We start from the raw sequence: 19,140 nt of genomic DNA, 5'->3' as shown, positions 1-19,140 counted from the left end.
TTCCATGAGGGAACTCATCAAAAGGCTTGCTACAGTCCACGTAGGCATCAAATGCATTACCCTCATCAATACTCCTGGTTACCTCAAAACATTTTATCAAGTTTGTCGAACACAAACTTCCCCTAACAAATCCATGCTAACTATCCCTGGTTAACCCCTCAACTACAGATATATTCCGCCATTTGAAATTCTTTCAATAACTTCCCCACCACTGACATTACACTGACTGACTCGTAATTTCCAGGTCTCTTTTCTAATAATGTGACATTAGCAGCTTTCTGATTCTCTGGCACTTCACCAGTGACCAGAGAGGATCTGAAAGTAAGCGAGCTGCTCTTTGGAGAGTCAGTGTGGACTTGATGGACCGAATGGCCTGCTTCCACACCATAGGGACTCTATGATTCCACAGGGTACAGGATGTGTCAAAATAGGCCTGAGCTCCCCAGGCACATCTTAACTAGACGCATTATAGACGCTTACTTTTATTTTACCCTGACTTTTAAATATAGATCAGAAAATCTTATTCTTGGTAATGAGCCCCCTTCATTCTAAAAGTGAAGAGGCTAAGTTTTGAAGTTCAAAATTTAATTAAGTAATTAAGCTGTAATTAGTCTTAGCTTAAAATCAAAATTGAGTCACAAGAGATGTAAGAGAAATACCCACCCATTATCCACCTGCTTTCCTGTAATATCATTCCTAATTTTTTTGCAGTCATTCCCTATGGTCTGTCTGCTTTGGAGATCTCTCTGATTTCATGAGTTAGAGGAGAACTGACGATGACGTTGCAATAAGAGATCAATGCTTTCCTCTAGAACCTGCAGAAGCACACCTTTACGTCCCCAAACATGCTCACACATTTCTCAGGCTAGAGAACAGACATTACTCAATGGGGCAGCCATGGTTGACATGCAGCAATTAAAAGGCCATTGGAGCAAATTATTTCATAGGATCGCAAAACTATGGATTTTTTCATAGTCCAAGCAGTTACACTAAAAGCCCATCTCAATTCAGCCACAGTTTAAATTCATATTTACATTAATTTTGAATATTACAGTCTATTTTTAAGTAGTTTTTACTTAAGTGGTTTAAAATCACTATCTCACATATTTTACTTAGTCATTGTTGTTTATGTTTTCTTTCTTCATCTTTGCAGAATATAGATTTTTCCTCCTTTCAAACCATCCACGCATCCCTGCTGCTTATTCTCTTACCTTTCATTCTGCCATTATTTTAATTGTTGAAATATAATGGCCTATCAAGGCAGATCAAAACGACCTGGTTTATTCAGCATTCTCATAACTGAGATTGTAATGATATGCATATATAAATGATACTCTGGTACAATTTAGGCAGAAGGTTTATCTTCTGCCAAGAATACAAACATTAACATCCCTATGGAATACAATGGAGCAGGCAAGTGCCACTATTAAATGGACCTACTAACAAGAGATGGGAATAAATCCATTGAAATGGTGAAAGTAGATAGCTTTCATTATCTAAGGTATATATTAGTGATGTAGGTGCTCAGACTGGTACAAGTTCAGTACAGGCAGATGTCTGCCAAATTACCTTATTTCATCCCTGTGGAGCAAATGACCTACCTTCACCTCAAGCTCAACTGATAATCTGAATTAGACATGACATTCACAACCTGAGACAAACCACGAGTTTTTATAAAATTACTGAAAGAGTAACATTTATTCAAACCCGCATCTTCTTGTGCAACTTTACCTTCACGAACTATTAAAAACTCTCTGTTGCTAATAGTGATTACTAAGCAAATCCATTGGTGGGACTAGATTGGGTTGGGATATCTGGTCAGCATGGACGAGTAGGGCCAAAGGGTCTGTTTCCATGCTGTACACCTCTATAACTTTATTGGTGTTTGTACTGGTGGCAAATGGTTGCTAGTTTGGACTTCAATGAGCCAGAACCCAGTAAAGTGTTTTAACTTTAGATCAAGCAGCAATTAGGAAAAGGATCAAGTTCTCACAATTTATTCCATGGTTGGAGACTGGACTTTCCAAATCCTCCACTCCTCTCCATCAGTAATTCTTTCACAAAATACAGTGTTAGATGGAAGGTTGGAGTGGAGGGTCAGGTACCATTGTACAGGAATTTTGGCCTTCAACAGCAGCAGTGTAAATAAATGACAAATAAATACTGCAGCTGCTAAAAATGCAAAAAACAAACACATCCCTGAGGATGTATAAAGAGAGGCTAAGTGTGCTATTATTAGACATTGACTCATGCCACTGCCCCAGAAGAAACAATAGTCTCAGGTTTTTTGGTCCTGATACCAACACCAGTTGGGTAATAGAGCATTAAAGTAATTATAAACAATATAGTTATGATATTACATCATAACAGGCTAAAAGTATTAAGCTAGTCATAATCGATTTTAAACACAGTGACAATAGGACAGGCATCTACAGCGTAGCCATTGAACCACATGGACCTGAGCTCTGGCAATCCAGCTGCCAAAACCCAGATAAGTTCATCCTCTTCGTGTTATCCTTACTTGCTACTTTATTTTGTTTGAATCTTGCATGCGTGAACGGTGGAGAAGGAATCTTGTTAGGGTTGCAACCTCACTTCTGTTAAGTCACAAACGAGAACAGCAAAACCTGACGTCAGAGTGTGTCTGTCTGTGTGTGTTATGGGCAGGACACAATGGCAAAAAAGTGTCAGCCTTCCTTTCATGAAAAAGAAAAATACCATCCATAGTAGGCCCTCAGCTCCTCAGGTTTTCCTCCGCCATTCAAGAATAAATTGGTTCAGCAATAGATTGCTTCACTATCCAAGATCTTTCAATTCCCTTTGTATCTAAAAATCTGTCACTTGAATTCATTCATTGTCTGGGTTCTAAGTGAAGAATTCGAGAAGATTCACAATGCTTTGAAATCAAAACGTTGACACTCCAAGTCCTAAATGACTGACTCCTTATTCCAAGATTGTGACCTTCTAGTTTCCATTTCTGAGCCAGGGCAAACACTTGCCCAATCTCCAAACTAGCCAAAATTCTGAAGGAGTTTGATGTTTCAATCAGAACATCTCTCACCTCTTCTAAACTCTAGACAATACAGGTTGAGTATTCTCAATTTCTCATCACGGGACAATTTCATTCCACAAACCAATCCAGCAATCCTTTGTTACACTGCCCCTAAGGTAGCATATCTTTTCTTAAGTAAGGAGAACAAACTATCTACTGTACTCCAGATGTGATCTTAGCAAAGCCCAATAGTTGCAATAAGACTTATTTTTATTCTTGTACTTGATTACTTTTGTAATAAGGGTTTTCCTTACTGCCAATGTCAGACAAAATGAACTTGCGGTCCACCTTTTCTCTTTATCCCTTCTCCTGAACAATCCAGATAGACTCCACGTCAGATAGAGTTCCCAGACGACTGGAAAATGGGTAATTAAACGCCCTTGTTTCAGAAGGGAAGGACGCAAAGACAGAAAACTATAGGCCAGTTATCCTTACTTCAGTCCTTGATAAGATATTAGAGGTTATTAGGGGTTGCAGAGTACTCAGAAGCGCATTGTAAAATAGGGCTGAGTCAGCATGGCTTTGTCAAAGAGAAATCATGTCTAACTAACCCAAATCTATTAGAATTCTTTGGAGTCATAATGAATGAGTTAGTTAAAGGAGAGCCAGTGGACATCATCTATTTGGATTTCCAGAAGGCCTTTAACAAGATGCCACATAGAAGGCTGCTAAGTATGACAAGAGCCCGTGGTGTTAAGGGCACAGTACAGGCATAGAATAAACATAAGAGCAGGAATGTATTGCTGAGGTTGTAGAAGGTTTTGGCCAGAATGCACATGGAATATTATCAGCAATTTTGGCTGTACATCTAAGGAAGGAAGGGCTGGAGTTGGAGGGGGTCCAGAGGAGATTTACAAGAATAATCCCAGGGATAAAGGTCTCAGCATCTGAGAAGCAATTGAGGACACTGGGTCTGTACTCGATGGAATTTAGAAGGATAAGGAGGATCTGACTGAAACTTAAGAGGATACTGAAAGGCTTGGATAGAGTGGATGTGGTGATGTTCCCACTAGTAGGAGAAACTAGCACCTGATAGCACAGCCTCAGGTAAAGGGATGACCCTTTAAAACGGAGATAAGGAGGGATTTCTTCAGCTAGAGGGTGGGTAATCTGTGGAACTCATTGCTACAGAAGGCTGTGGAGGCCAAGTCATTGAATATATTTAAGACAGAGATAGATAGGTTCTCGATTGGTAAAGGGATTAATTGTTATTGTTGGAAGGCAGTAGAAGATGATTGAGAAACGTATCAGCCATGATCAGCACAGCAGATTCAATGGGCCAAATTCAGTTCCTATATCTTACAGTCATAATACCAGGGTTTGCTAATCATCTTACAATCCAAAGGAATATAGCTAATTCTGGAAGACCAAAACCAATGCATTCAACATATTAGGACTACCTCTCAAGAGTCTGGGGTACAGACCATCAAGCCAAACAGATTTGCCAACTTGACATTCCATTACTTCCTCTTACCTTTTTTACTGAGATCCTTAAATTCCTCATTCTCACTGAATTCTTCTACTTACAGACAGCTCTTTTGCGCCTTCTATCACAACGTGTTTAATGTCTCTGCCATTACGACTGCTCCTTCACCTATTAGGAACCTCAGCTGGTGTCTTCCTTTTTCAGCACGTGTACAGAAGCGTTTGCACTCAGTTTTTAGATTTCTAGTTTGTTTACTCTCTTATCTATTTTTCTTCTTAAACAATTGTTGGTCATCCCTTAAGTTCTAAGTTTGTCCCATCGCTCTTTTTGGCAACATGGCACTGGATCACAATCTGTAACTTTTCATTTGCTGTGGTTTCACTCCTTTCTCCTAAAGATATATTTTCATTCATCAAATGCATTTTTGTTGCAAGTTATGAACTAGCTGCTTAAAAACTTGTAATTGGCTATCCACATCAGACCTCCAAATAAGGTTTCCAGTTAAATTGCATGAGCTTGCATGTCAGAGCTAATTTCTTTCCATTGTTCAGATTTAAGACCCTTCTTTTGTCCTTAACTCAGTCAGAGTGTAAAATGCCATCATTTATTACATTTTCAAAACAAAAATATCATATTTGGGTTATTCTTCCCGAGAGGCTTCTTGACTACAACGTTAATAAATCTTCTCTTACAGCACATCTGTTGTAAAATGGTCTCTTCCCTGCCTGGTTCCTTGACATATGGCTCTGGGAAACTAGTTTGAATGCATCCCAACAATGCCCTCTACACCTTATTATACTAAAAATTTGGCTTGCCCAGTCTATATCAAGGTTGAAAGTAACTCATTACTACTAGATATATTAAAACTACCATTTTAATATATATGCCTTTAATCTCCTGCTCAACTTTGACACTTTAGCAGGACCTATACATTACTTGCAGCAAACATTATCTGCCCAATATTGTTTCATTTTGGATGTAGTTCCATCTAAAATGACAGTCTTTTCTCTATGGTCCTAAACATTTCATTTGCAGAATAACTTCACAGTGGTCTTTGTTCATTTAGAGGACGTCATTGGGACCACTCTTATGCTAAGTTTATAAATTACCTAGTTATTTAATCTATTGTTACAACGGTGTATTGTTGAATCAAAATGCAATGTAATGGTTGCAAATTCATTGTGATAGCCACCACATTATTGTCACGTGTGATTACTGCTCATTGGTGCAGACATTTTCCATTCATTTGATCAGCCTGAATATTGAACAAGACGACTTGCGTGAGGACTTATTATTTTCTTCAACTCCATCTGGTTATTCATTTTCTTTCAATTACATTCTTACCCACTTTCATATCAAGCGATAGTGAAGAACTTGTTCAGATGGCAACAGTGCAATATTTGAAAATATTATGCAGTCAGGATTATGTTTCATTATAAAATAAAGGATATTTTTTGCAACACATCTATGGTCAGCGCTTGAGACAATAAATGTTGACTGTTTTGAACTGGTTTCTAAATCAGAGTTAGTTTTCACATAAGCTGTGCAATACATTCTGTCTTCCTTAAGGTAATAACTTAAGGTTTTCAACAGAATCCCACTGAATCCAATCAAAGCTTATCTTGGTGAGAAAAATTGAAAGAAAATTACCAATTTCAGTAGTATCTCATATCATCAGAACTTATTTCAGTTAAAGGAAGTCGCTGTCACCAATAAAACTCTGAAACCATCATTCTACATAGCAGCTCAGAACTCGAAAATGGGACACAGATAGATCATTTCAACAGATTCCAGAGGTTCTGGTTCACAAGGCAAATCTCAATACTCAGCAACTTTTAAAATGTAGAAAACTAGCGAGCAGCAACAAATGTAGCCAATGCATCACTTCATCATCTACATTAGAAAATAATGACTGATTTCAGTAGAACGGTACAACGCATTAATCTGAATAAAATGAAATGTTTCATACAGCAAATGACTCACATTATTTGCATGTAATCTTAAAACTAAAACCGCCTTTCGGTATACTGTACACTCCTAAATGCTTTCAGAAATCCCATTATTTAATGATTTGGAGATGCCGGTGTTGGACTGGGGTCTACAAAGTTAAAAATCACACAATACCAGGTTACAGTCCAACAGGTTTATTTGGAAGCACTAGCTTTTGGACCGCTGCTCCTTCATCAGGTGATTGTCCTGATGAAGGAGCAGCGTTCCGAAAGCTAGTGCTTCCAAATAAACCAGTTGGACTATTATGTGCTGTTGTGTGATTTTTAACTTTGCACATCATTTAACAAGTCATCTTTATCTATTCAACCGTCATAACTGCAATATTTAGACATTGCACCAACAGTCAGCACAGTGGCTCAGTGGTTAGCAATACTGTCTCACAGTGCCTGTGATCCAGGAAAGATTCCAGCCTCGGGCACCTGTGTGTGTCAAGTTTGCAGATCGCCCCAATGTCTGCCTGGGTTTCCCCTGTGTGCTCCTCCTGCAGTCCAAAGATGTGCAATTTGATGGACTGGCCATTCTAAGTTGTCCATAGTGTCCAGGGATGGGAAGGTTAGGCGAGTTAGCCATGATAAATGCAGGGATTGGGTAGGGGTGTGAGAATAGGTGGGATGCTCTTCGGTGAGTCATTGTGTAGGGATTATATAATTAATTAATAATATAGACCTCGACTATTTTCTCTAGTGAGATTTGTGAAATGGCTTTCCAATCATTTAAAAAGTGAATTGCAATTATTCATTGTATAAATGAAAAGAAAACTACAAATTACATAGTTTGAAGACCTAGACTGTGTAAAATATTTTTTGAATATACAGCTGTTAGGATACTCAAGTCAGCATTATTTCAAAGGCAGTACACATATCAGAGTCAAAAAGGCAGGGTTCAATCCTCATGTGAATTACACATGTGCCTAATCTTGCACAAAGGAGCAGTGTCTTGGTAGTAATGCTATTACTTAAGTGAGAAGTTAAAATGAGGTGCTATTTGTCCTTTCAGATGGTTGTAATAAGGTTATAGAGTCATAGAGATGTACGGCACAAGAACAGACCCTTTGATCCAACTCGCCCATGCCGACCAGATATCCCAACCCAATCTAGTCCCACCTGCCAGCACCCGACCCATATCCTTCCAAACCCTTCCTATTCATATACCCAATCCAGTTGCCTTTTAAATGTTGCAATTGTACCAGTCTCTACCACTTCCTCTGGCAGCTCACTCCATACATTTACCACCCTCTGCCTGAAAACGTTGCCTGTTAGGTCCATTTTAAATCTTTCCCCTCTCACCCTAAACCTATGCCCTCTAGTTCTGGACTCCTCTGCACCAGGGAAAAGACTTTGTCTATTTATCCTATTCATGCCCCTCATGATTTTATAAACCTCTATAAGGTCAACCCTCAGCCTCCGATGCTCCAGGGAAAACAGCCCCAGCCTATTCAACCTCTCCCTATAGCTCAAATCCTCCAACCCTGGCAACATCCTTGAAAATCTTTTCTGAACCCTTTCAAGTTTCACAACATCCTTCTGATAGGAAGAAGCCCGGAATTACATGCAGTATTCCAATAGTGGTCTAACCAATGTCCTGTACAGCTGCAACATGACCTCCCCACTCCTGTACTCAGTACTCAGACCAATAAAGGAAAGCATATCAAACACCTTCTTCACTATCCTATCTACCTGCAACTCCACTTTCAAGGAACTATGAACCTGCACTCCAAGGTCTCTTTGTTCAGCAACACTCCCTAGGACCTTACCATTAAGGTGTATAAGTCCTGCTAAGATTTGCTTTCTCAAAATGCAGCACCTCGCATTTATCTGAATTAAACTCCATCTGCCATTCCTCAGCCCATTGGCCCATCTGATCAAGATCACATTGTAATCTGAGGTAACCTTCGCTGTCCACTACATCTCCAATTTTGGTGCCATCTGCAAACTTACTCACTATACCTTTTATGCTAACATCCAAATTATTCACAGCTAACATAAAGGGAAAGCAACTCATAACAGGAAAAGAAACACTAATATAAAAGGGAATTCTCAAAGTCTGCAAGAGGCATATAAACTGTTAGCGAGTGGTTAAAGGAAGAGTAGGGCCAATCAGAGACCAAAAGGGGGATTTACAGGGGCAGGTAGGGGCATAACTAACGCATTAAATTAATACTTTGCAGCTGATTTTACAGAAGACAATGCTGCCTAAATCATGGTGACAGAGGAAGAAACTCTGTCACTAGAATGGATCAAAATTAATAAAGGAACAAGTCTTGGATTGAATGTTGGCACTTAAAGTTAACAAGGCACCAGGAAAGGATGAGTTGAATCCATGGATTTGAAAGATGAAGTGAGGATAGAAACCTGCAGAGGTACTGCCCATAATATGTTCTGGACTTTTGGGAGGTGCAAGACGACCAGGCATTTGCCAACATTTCAGCATTATTCAAAAAAGCTAGTCAGGCCAATCCCAACAATTACAGACCAGTTAAACTTCAGCAGTGGAAAACCTTTTGGAAATAATTGTTTGGGATAGAGTGAGTAGTCACATGGAGAAACGGGGTTTATTAGAAGAATCAGCATAGAGGTCTAAAGGGAAAATAGTGTTTAATTATCTCGAAGTGTTTTGAAAGGTTATGGAAAAGGTTGACAAGGATAATACCTATGTTGCTGTATACATGGATTTCCAGAAGGCATGTGATACAGTGCCTCACAACTAACCTAAGGAAAGTTGTAGGTCATGGTGCAATAGGAACAGTGACAATGTGGATACAAAATTGGCTGAGTGATAGAAAATGGAGAATAATGGCCAATGAATACTTTTTAGGCTGGAAGTAGGTTTGTAGTGGAGTTCCCCAGACAATGGTTTTGGGACCCTTAATTTTCTTGATAGAAATGAGTGATCTGGATCTTGGCGTGCAGGGGACAATTTCCAAGTTTGCATACGACACCAAACTTGGAAGAATTGTAAGCTATGAGGAGGGAAGTGTACAAGTCCAAAAAGAACTTGCCAAGTTGCTGGAGTGAATGGAGAGTTGGCAGACAAGGTTCAATGCAAACTAGTGTGAGGTGATGCACTTTGCTAGTGAGAAAAGTTGAAAGACAACATAAAATGGGCACACAATTCTAAAAGGGAGTGTAGCAGCAGAGGTACCTAGGTCTATGGGTGCTGAGATCACTGAAGGTGGCAGGACAGGTGGAGAGAGCAGTAAATAAAGTGTAGTGTTCTCGGTTTTACTAGTCTGGATATACAAGAGCAAGATAGTAATGTTGAACATATACAAGACAAGTGTTAGACCTCAGCTGGAGTACTATGAATTTTTGCAGGTGCCACGTTATAGGAAAGATGTGAATAAATTGGAGAGATTGCAGATGCAATTTACTAGAGTGGTTCCAGGTTATGAGCTGAGGCATACAGATAGACTGAAGTAGTAGGGATCATTTTACCTGGACAGAAGGGAGCAAAGAGGAGATCAGATTGAGATTTTCACCATGACAAGCAGGCAGAGCACAACGAAGTCAAGAATGAGAAACAAGAATGAGAGTGCAAAGGTTAAAACTCAATGCAAACGAAGCAAAGGTGATTTGTTTTCCCACAGAGCTCGCAGTTCGAGTTTGGAATGCAATATGTGAAATGCAGAGGAGATAGGCTCAGCTGAGGCATTTAAGAGAATGCTTTATTGGATAATAATTGTGTGCAGGGTTATGGGAATAAGCAGGGGATAGTACAGCCAGATTAGATAAGATAGCTTGTGTAGGCATGATGAGCCAAAAGGCCTCTTTCTGCACCACAATACTTATGTGAATTCTGTGCAATTTGAAGATGAGCTCAAGGATTCCCCTGCTGTCATGGCCATATGCAATCCTTAAACAACAATGATTATTTTTCATTTATCTGAATGAAATTTGTGGAACCTTGCTGTTTTCAAAGTGATCACTGTATTTTCCCACATTACAACAGTGATTGTATTGTTGAGGGCTTGAGATATTCAAATGCCATGAAAAGACACCATACAAATTAAGTACACAGTATAAAAATTATATGAAGTGCCATGCTATTTACAAAGGCTTCATTTTTGATCTGGAAAGCTGACATGACTCATTTAATTAGATGCAACACAATCTCTGAATCTCTGCCAATTTGCTGAAAGAGTTAGCAGAAGTCCTGATATATTCTATTTCGCTGGTTGTGTTGTGACTCCTATCCAGAATTCTAAGTGTGGGAATCTAGAGTTTCCTTCACTCTCATTCACCCATTTCAGGTGTTCATCATGTCAACTCAGGCACCAGTGGCAGAGTCTATGGTCCCATACAGGTAATTGTTTCCTTATTTACAGGGGAGGTACTAGCTGTGGTCAGAATTTTACACTGACTGTTTCAAACCACCTCAGTGGTCGGGGTCTGGCAGAGAAAGAGGAAGCAGCGGAATTGTAAAGTAAGTGAATAATAAAACAAAAATCTGATTAATTCAAGGATATAAAAAAATTTCAAAAGAGCCTCTGACCGCTGCACAGTTAAAACTCATATTCCTTACCATAACACAAATTACCCGCAGGCTTAAACAACTAAAATCATAACTTGACACTACTTTAAAGGATTTGCACATTTCAAGAGAAAATGATGTTGACATTTTATGCAAACTTGCTCTTTTAACCACTGATATGGTAAAATATTTCATCTCTAATGAGAACACTACATATATATCATTCAGCCATTTACACATTTTAATGTCTCATTTGTCTCCTGTAGATTTCCCACTCTCAATCATCCTTCTCAGCACATTTATAAATACCATAGAAGGTCATTAAAAAAAATACTGATGATTGCTCACAGATTTGGCTCGAGGTTTACTGTTTTACATAGCACCCATCAAAGCACCAGCTGTCATTAACCTTACAAAAAATTATTCCCAGTGCCACATTAGTACCCCCAAGTAAATTGTTAAAGTTGTTGTAGTTTGCACATTTACCAGTTTGTGTCAGTCAAACCATCTTTAAACTTACTCACTAAAAGCAGCTAAAAAACTGTTGGATGTTGCACTGTGGAACATTTTAACAAAATATCCAATTGATAGTCTGAAACAAGTTAAATGAATAACCGCAGCAAATGTTAACTACAGAAGAACTTTGATTATCTGGCATTCAATTATCCAAATTTCAGATTATCCGAACTAGATTGCAAGGTCTAGATGCATTGCTAAGCTGACAAAATACTCCTCACCCATGTCATTCAGATAATCGAAGTTCCTCTGTATTTCCAGCTGTAGCTTTCTGGAAAGTACGTACTCAGAAGGGAGAGAATTCAGAAGGAGTTATTAACCAGCACCTGAATAGTCTTCTTACCTCAACCTCACATGTGTGTTCCGAGCCATCCAGGAGGGTCACTTTGCACAGCATGTTCTTTGGCTTTTTTACAACTTTGAGAGGAGATTTCGATAACTTGCTGGAAGAGGATTTCTGGGAGAGTTTGTCGTCTTCAACTTGCTGGTCGTCCTGTTGATCCACAGTAACTTTACCAGAAGCTCCGTCTGCCTCCTTTTCCCGTTCACCAATCTAATGACAGCCTCAAACGATTAGTCTCATAAGAACACATTCCACTTCATAGTTTAAACTTTACTACAAGAAGAATACAACATAGTTTTAACTTCAGCTTACCTTTAACTGTTTAAAAAAATCCTCTCAGCAGTTAGTTCTTAATGTGCCATCTTAATGGCATATGATTTTGTATTAAAATTTATAAATTTTGTTCCAAAGAGGTTCTTCCAGTAGAATCATGGAAGTGTAAGCATAGATACTGACCATCATGTGATCACTGTGCATACTCCAGCATTTTGCTAGAAAATCTCAAATTAACTCCACCATCCTACTCTTCCCCATGACTCACCATCTTGCTGCGTTTCAAGTGCCATCCACTATTCCCTTAAAAGATGCTGTCTCTCTTTATTAACTTAGTGACAAGTTTAAATCGAGAAACTCGTGCTCCTGATTATATAATACGAGGATAAGCCTTTCTGTTCTTGAGCAATTAAAACCATTTGATTTAAAAGCTTCTCGTTGAATAAACTACATTTCATAATTTGAGACACTTGGACAGCCCGTTCACTATTGATTGTGCAGATGAAGCTGAGGGGTATGTACTTTTCAGAGGTGTCATGTCCCACCTCACCACTGTCCTTTATCGTAAATTTAATGATTGAAAACCAAATGGCTTTTGACTTCACTCCAGTGCTACCAGGCAGTTTAGTGCAACCACCCAAGCAGGAGCAAATCGTTCAACTTGGCCAGGGAAACTCTGGAGTCAATAGCTGGCTGAGAATCAGTAAAGCAACAATGAGACATTTAACTCAACTAGAATTCAAACCCATCACATGCACTGTGTCAAAAAGATTTCCTTCCCTGCCATATCATTCCACGATCCTTAATATTTTTCTTGCCCACCTTTCTCCAGTGAATGCAATTCCAGCCTCAAAAGACCCCATGAAGTCTCATAAATCAAGTCAAAAGTGGCCAAAGAAACCTACTGCTGATTAATACCAATGATCCCATCGCCTGCGTGATGTGTCAGTGCATCTCTACATTGAACAGCAATTGCAAGAAGCTGGGATACATGTCAGTGGGAGAGATTTTAATGTTCAATCTGAGGTGGAGTCCTCAGATGCTGAAGCAGTCCATGTCCAAATGCAACAAGACCTGGACAATATGCATGTTTGGACCGACAAGTGGAAAGTAACATTTGTGCCTGACAAGTGCCAGACAACGAACATCATCAAGACGAGAGAATCTAACTATTTTCTCTTGGCATTCAAAGGCATTACCATCACTGAATCCCCCACTATCAACATCCTGGGATGACCACTGACCAGAAACCAAACCAGCCAAATAAATGCCAGTCAAAAGTCAGGAATCATGTAGCAAGTAACTCACCTCCTGACTCCCCAAAGCCAGTATAAGGCAAAGTCAGGGGTATGATGGAATCCTCCCCACTCGACTGGAATAAGGGCAGCTGCAACAACACTCATGTAGCTTGACACCACTCAGGACAAAGCAGCCTGCTTGACTGGCACTACATCTACAAACATCCACTCCATTTACCACTGATGCACTTGGCAATAGTGTGTGTAGTGTCTACAAGATGCATTCAAGTATCAAGAATCCTTCAACAGCAAATCTGTGACCTTTACCAGCTGGAAGGACAAGAGCAGTAGATGTATAAGAACACCACCGTTTGCAAATTCTCCTTTAAAGCACAAATCAACCTTATGTTTCTTCACAATCACTGCGTCAAAATCCAGGAGCTCTCCCTAACAGCACTTTGTTTACCTACACGCAAGCTCTTCAAGAATGCCATACCCATCACCCTCAAGGGCAATTAGGGATAGGCAATAAATGGTAGCCTAGCCAGCAGTGCCCACCTACTTTTAATGAATATTAAAAACTGTGGCATTGTACCAAATCATTTTGCCACTCTTGGGCCATATTTCTAAACTGGATGAAAGTGTTTGCCAAATGCTATTGTGATGTCAGTGAATTTCAATATTGTACTCAAATTCAATATCATGCAAACAAAAATAGATCTGATTTTGATCAATTTCAGCCCTCTTTCAAGCAAAACAACATGCATTGTCTACGTATAAGCCTTGACTGTTTGTTAACCAACCTGTGTTCCATTTGCTACATTTTGTCTGTATATCTCAGCTTGGAACTTGCTTGTGTGGCACTTCATTCAACATTTCCGCAAGTTCATAGGCACCGCACTCAATGCATTCCTTTTATCTAGCTCATTCATTTCCCCCAAAAAACACAATTTTAATTGAAAATGCTGATTTTTGTCTGCAGAACTATGAAATGACACAAATGAATTGTACGTCTGCAGCCAGTTCAGAACAAATGTAGTTTTAACCTGAGCCTCAAGTCTCAAGATAGAAAGTGGACATAAGATAAATTCCAAAAGAGGGGGAAGGTTGATTTAGGATACTTCCACGTGTGTTATGACTTCAGTTTCAGAGGTAACCCAATATTCATAATGAACTAAATTCAGCATTCTGATCAGAGTGCAATAACAACAGTGCCACCATCCAGTGAAAAAAGCATTTCACATCCTCAGATTGGCACTGCCCTGGAGAATAACTTGAGGATTTTGTTCAATGGACCAATCAAGCACATTATAAAGGCAAAATCTGCTAGGGTTTCAGGATTCAAGTGTGCAGCCAGTTTATTCCACACTCCCCCAAATACTAATAATGTGCCAGCTGGGAACTGATCCAGGGAGCTCTGCACATGTCATCACTTATGTACAAATCTTCACTCAGTAGTGGAAATGCAATTTGTTGCCATGGACCGCTCAAAATATAACAATGGTTTTCCCAGATGCAAAGTGCTCTGTAACTCTCACAGTCTTTGACCGCAGCTTTCACTGAAGAGACAGCAACTGACAAGGGTAAATCTTGAGGAGGGTAGGATCAACTAAATGAATGCAAGCTTCAATACCACGTTAAAATCTTGTTTAAATTAGGCTAACCTAAAAGAATCAGTCGTGCTCCATAAGCTTTGATTTTCTTTTAAACTCAAAACGAGAGATTGCCTGAGCAAAATTCATTTCCAGCTGAGTTAAACACTCCTATCAGACAGTTCCTTGCTTTAATGATTTTCAACCAGCTACCAATCTTTGTATTTCCTCATCCAATTGGAAAGATGGCTATCCCTCTAATGGATGTGTACATCAATCAAGCCACAAATGTTACTAATGGGATGAAATCTACAATCCCACTAGCTGTTTGGACGCGAGTGTTTATAATACAAGAAGGTGCTGCAGTGAGATACAAGATCAATTAAAGATATTTAATTTCTTATAACATGGCCCATGCATGATTGAAAAATAAATGGGGATTACAAATTCGGAAACAAAACAACATTTAATAGTGAATTGCAGCCATTCTTATCTGAAGGTTTCATCGCCTGCAATAACTTCATATGCAGTCATTTGCATCTGTCAGAGACATTCACAGATTGTATTATCTATACAATAATACAGCTGAAGTTATATTATAGATGTCACTTCTCTTATCCCAAAATTATTACTTCCCCAACGCAAGACACCAAGATCCCAGCTTTCCAACAGCTAGTAGAACAGTGATGCCTGTATTCACAGCCCTAAACCCAGTCCAGACTTGAATTCCTTAGCTGTGATTGAGATTTTGTGCTCAGTGCTCTTGGAATGGATCATTGTCATTTGATAACGGACCTTTCAAGACTTAATGACCCTACCCAACTTGATCTAAGAAACATGTATAAAAATATGACATACCTGCTCCTTAGTCTCAGAATTGCCAATTCCTTTTGGGGGTCCGTCAATTCCGTCTTCCTGCTGACGCTCCACAGCCTGCTGTTGTTCTGCTGGCGCCTCTTTCTTTTCAGATGCTTCCTTTTGGTCTTGATCCTGCTTTGATTCAGAGTCTGAACCCGGTTCCGTGGTCATGATTGCAAATTAACCCTGGAAGACCAATTTGTTAGACAAAGTCAGCTTACAATTGTTTGGGACAAAAACAATTCCAGAGAGTTTTGTTTCACTTGTTGGATTGTAAGAAGAGCATGAATGATGCAGAAAAACCAGTGCAATGCACAGCCCTAACTGAGCTTGCTAATGATATTCCTTCAATTTAAAATAATGGCATTGTCTTCACCCAATTTTCTTTCCTGCTGTGAACCAATCTGCTGAAATGCTGCAAATAAAAACCAACTTCAAATACTTTAGCTGACGTTCTAGTGTAGATATCAATTCAGGATATCGGAAAATATCTCTCAAAAGGACTCACCAATTATGAATCTACCAACCAAAAATTTGATCTGACATCTGGACAAGAATACAAATTCCTTTAGTCACCTCACCCCATGGAGAAAGTACTTCATTTTCACCTCCAAAATGGCACCTACTCTGTCCAATCTATATCGTTATTCAAGTTAAAGATTAGCATCTTAAACTTTAGTTGCACTGTCCACTCCATTTCACAAGCCATAACTCATTAGAATAAGTTCCATATCTTTTCCCATAAGATTCTGCACTCCCATCACCGCTACCCTCCTTACTGTTCCCTCTGCCTTCTCCCAAGTCACAGCAAATGAATTTTAAAACTGGATCTATCAATCCCAATATCTCAGTGGTATTCTCCAATCTCCAGTAAACTCCCCATTCCTCTAAATCCCTTTGTTTTGCCATGGTTACCACCTCTTTTAGTCACTATGATCCTAGAGCTTCCATCCTAACTATTAACACCTCCTTCAAATGCTTTCAAAAGACCTCTGCCCATGCTTTCATCCATGCAATCTTTCTAATTTCCCACAATCTTTCCTTTTTGGTGTGTGTGTTTAACATCCATTAAGTCTTTCGGTTTTCGACAAGCATTATAGCCATACCAAACCGTTTGTTAAAAATGTTAAAAATTCCTTGATTTGTTTAAAAAACATTCAGAGATTATAAAATCTTACAAAAATGATCCCAATCTACTGATAAAGTTTAATTATCAGTGTGTAATTCTCACAATCTAGTCTGCTAATAACTAAGCTAGATGGCCATATGCTAAAGGAAAGTAATCATTTGTCCGGAATTTTCTAGGGATTTAATTTTTCTCTAAACATATTGACGGAGAGAAACAAGGAGATTAGTTACAGCACATATCATACAGAATAAAAAAAAAGCAAACTCAATTAATTTAACACAAGATGCAGATCTGCAGCTACAATGCCAGTAAAACAGTCAACATTTGCCATCATCACTGCAGAGACTGATAGCAACCTTGGCAGCCTGGGTAGAGTTAGTGGGGAAATACTGAAGTTGATTTCAGTAAATCAGTGCTATCTAAGTTCCTGCAAACTAAAATCCATAAGAAATCCAGGAATTGACAAGCACCTCTGTTAGTCATGTTGCAAAAACCGACTCTTGAATGAGGTAAAATTGGGATTTTAATAACCTTGACTTTATAATTACTACTAAACACTGATCTGAAAACAGTAACATCATATTTGTCGAATGTGGAATTTATGTACTATGAAAAAACATTTTTAAAAATACATTTTTGAAAGCTTAATTATATTGCTGTTAGCTCCAATCCAAAATGTAGTCATTTGTTGCACTTGCTGAAAAAACACATATTAAAGTGAAGAGTAAAAGGAAGGCTTTAATTTTCTAACCTGCTCTCTGCAATAAAATCAGAACATTGCAGGGAAGGACAAAGTCTGCACAGCAGACATAGTTATATCCTGGTGTCTGCTTTCTTCAAGGTCAGCAGCAATCACCACAGATCCATCATTGGAGAAACAGGGCCAACGTGACTTCAACATTTCATCTTGCTGGTTAAGACTGGAAACAGTTTTTTTGGGGGCTATACTTGGCCATACTGTGTCAACCTGTACATAAATGAGTGCCAGGCTTAAAGCATCTAATTCCTCCTGTAAATATTGGATCATGAGCTTCTTAAAGTTAAAGTTATTATAGGTAATCTTTAACTTATAGTATTTAAAAGCAGAAGACAGCCATTTGGCCCCTCATATCTGCTCCTCTATTCAATGAGATCATGACTGATTTAATTATCATCAATTCCACTCTCCTGCCTTTCGCCCTAACCCATCAATGCCATTATTGATAAAAAAAAGCCTCTTTCACTCTTAAATACACCTAATGACCCACCCTCTCCAGACCCCTGTGGCAGATAACTCCACAGATTCACTACCCTCAGCGAAGAATGTCCTCCTCCTCTCCATGTTAAATGGGTGACCCTTTATTCTGTGATTGTGCCTCTGGTCCTAGACTTACCCACAGAAGGGACATAGCCCCTTCACACCTATCCTGTCAATTCCCCTAGAATCTTCTAAGTCGCAATAAGGTTGCCCCTCATTTCTTCCTAAACCTCAATGAGTACAAACTCAAGTGCTCCTACTAAGATAATCCCAGTATTAACCTATTGAATTGCAACTATGAAACACAATGTACAATTATTATCCAATAATACTTAAAACAAGCAATCATAATATCTAAAAATGGTAATTTTTTTGCCAATATTTCTTTCCAAACTGCACATTCAGACAGACATTCTATTCTCAGATCTCTTTACTTGATCCACATTCAATCCGCAAAAAAAAAAGTTACTTGTGTATCAGCAGAGTTGCCTTCTAAAATAGACACGAGAGATGGGATACAACATTAAGGTTGACATCACTTTATACATGTGCAGCAGAAATCCCCCCTTTACACACGCTTGCCAATATAAAAGCAACACAGTACAAGCAACTCCAAAGAATTGCTCAGCCAGAGTTCATTTGAAGTATCACAGCTTCCACTGGAAACAAGGAAAATATGGCGGTTTTCTTTTTCCCTCAGTCAGGCCCTTGTCCCTTCAGTGTGTGTTTCGTGCTCTGATTACTGTCTCAGCTCACCAACCTTGGAAAAACTGCATGCAACAAAATGAGGTGCGGAACTACTTCTCATTTTGCTGAAATGCCAGGGCGGTAATTTTACCTTGGCCATCTTAAAACCACTATTTGCAGAGCGTGAAACAGACATTTCAAGTCAGCCCATGCTCCACCCCACTGTACCACCAACCCAAGGTGATTTAGACTAAGAGCAGACCCCACCTTATGACGGATTTCAAAATTAAGAGTGTCATCTTGAGTAAT

The 19,140-nt window shown here is 39.1% G+C and overlaps 1 protein-coding gene across 22 annotated transcripts in view; it reads right to left on the bottom strand.

Moving 5' to 3' along the window:
• The window catches only part of LOC122549365 (band 4.1-like protein 3), a 288,912-nt gene that overhangs the window by 117,816 nt on the left and 151,956 nt on the right, over positions 1-19,140 (bottom strand). For all 22 annotated transcript variants that reach the window (XM_043689068.1, XM_043689063.1, XM_043689072.1 and 19 more), the window contains exons 2-3: positions 15,779-15,964; positions 11,818-12,027 (exon numbers count right to left, since the gene is read on the bottom strand). In XM_043689068.1, the coding sequence (XP_043545003.1) occupies positions 11,818-12,027; positions 15,779-15,949 (381 nt within the window). In that variant the 5' untranslated portion in view covers positions 15,950-15,964. The remainder of the gene's footprint in view (positions 1-11,817; positions 12,028-15,778; positions 15,965-19,140) is intronic.

This window comes from Chiloscyllium plagiosum, chromosome 4 (genome assembly GCF_004010195.1).
Source record: "Chiloscyllium plagiosum isolate BGI_BamShark_2017 chromosome 4, ASM401019v2, whole genome shotgun sequence".
NCBI lineage: Eukaryota > Metazoa > Chordata > Chondrichthyes > Orectolobiformes > Hemiscylliidae > Chiloscyllium > Chiloscyllium plagiosum.
This window is presented reverse-complemented; position numbering and strand designations above follow the sequence as displayed.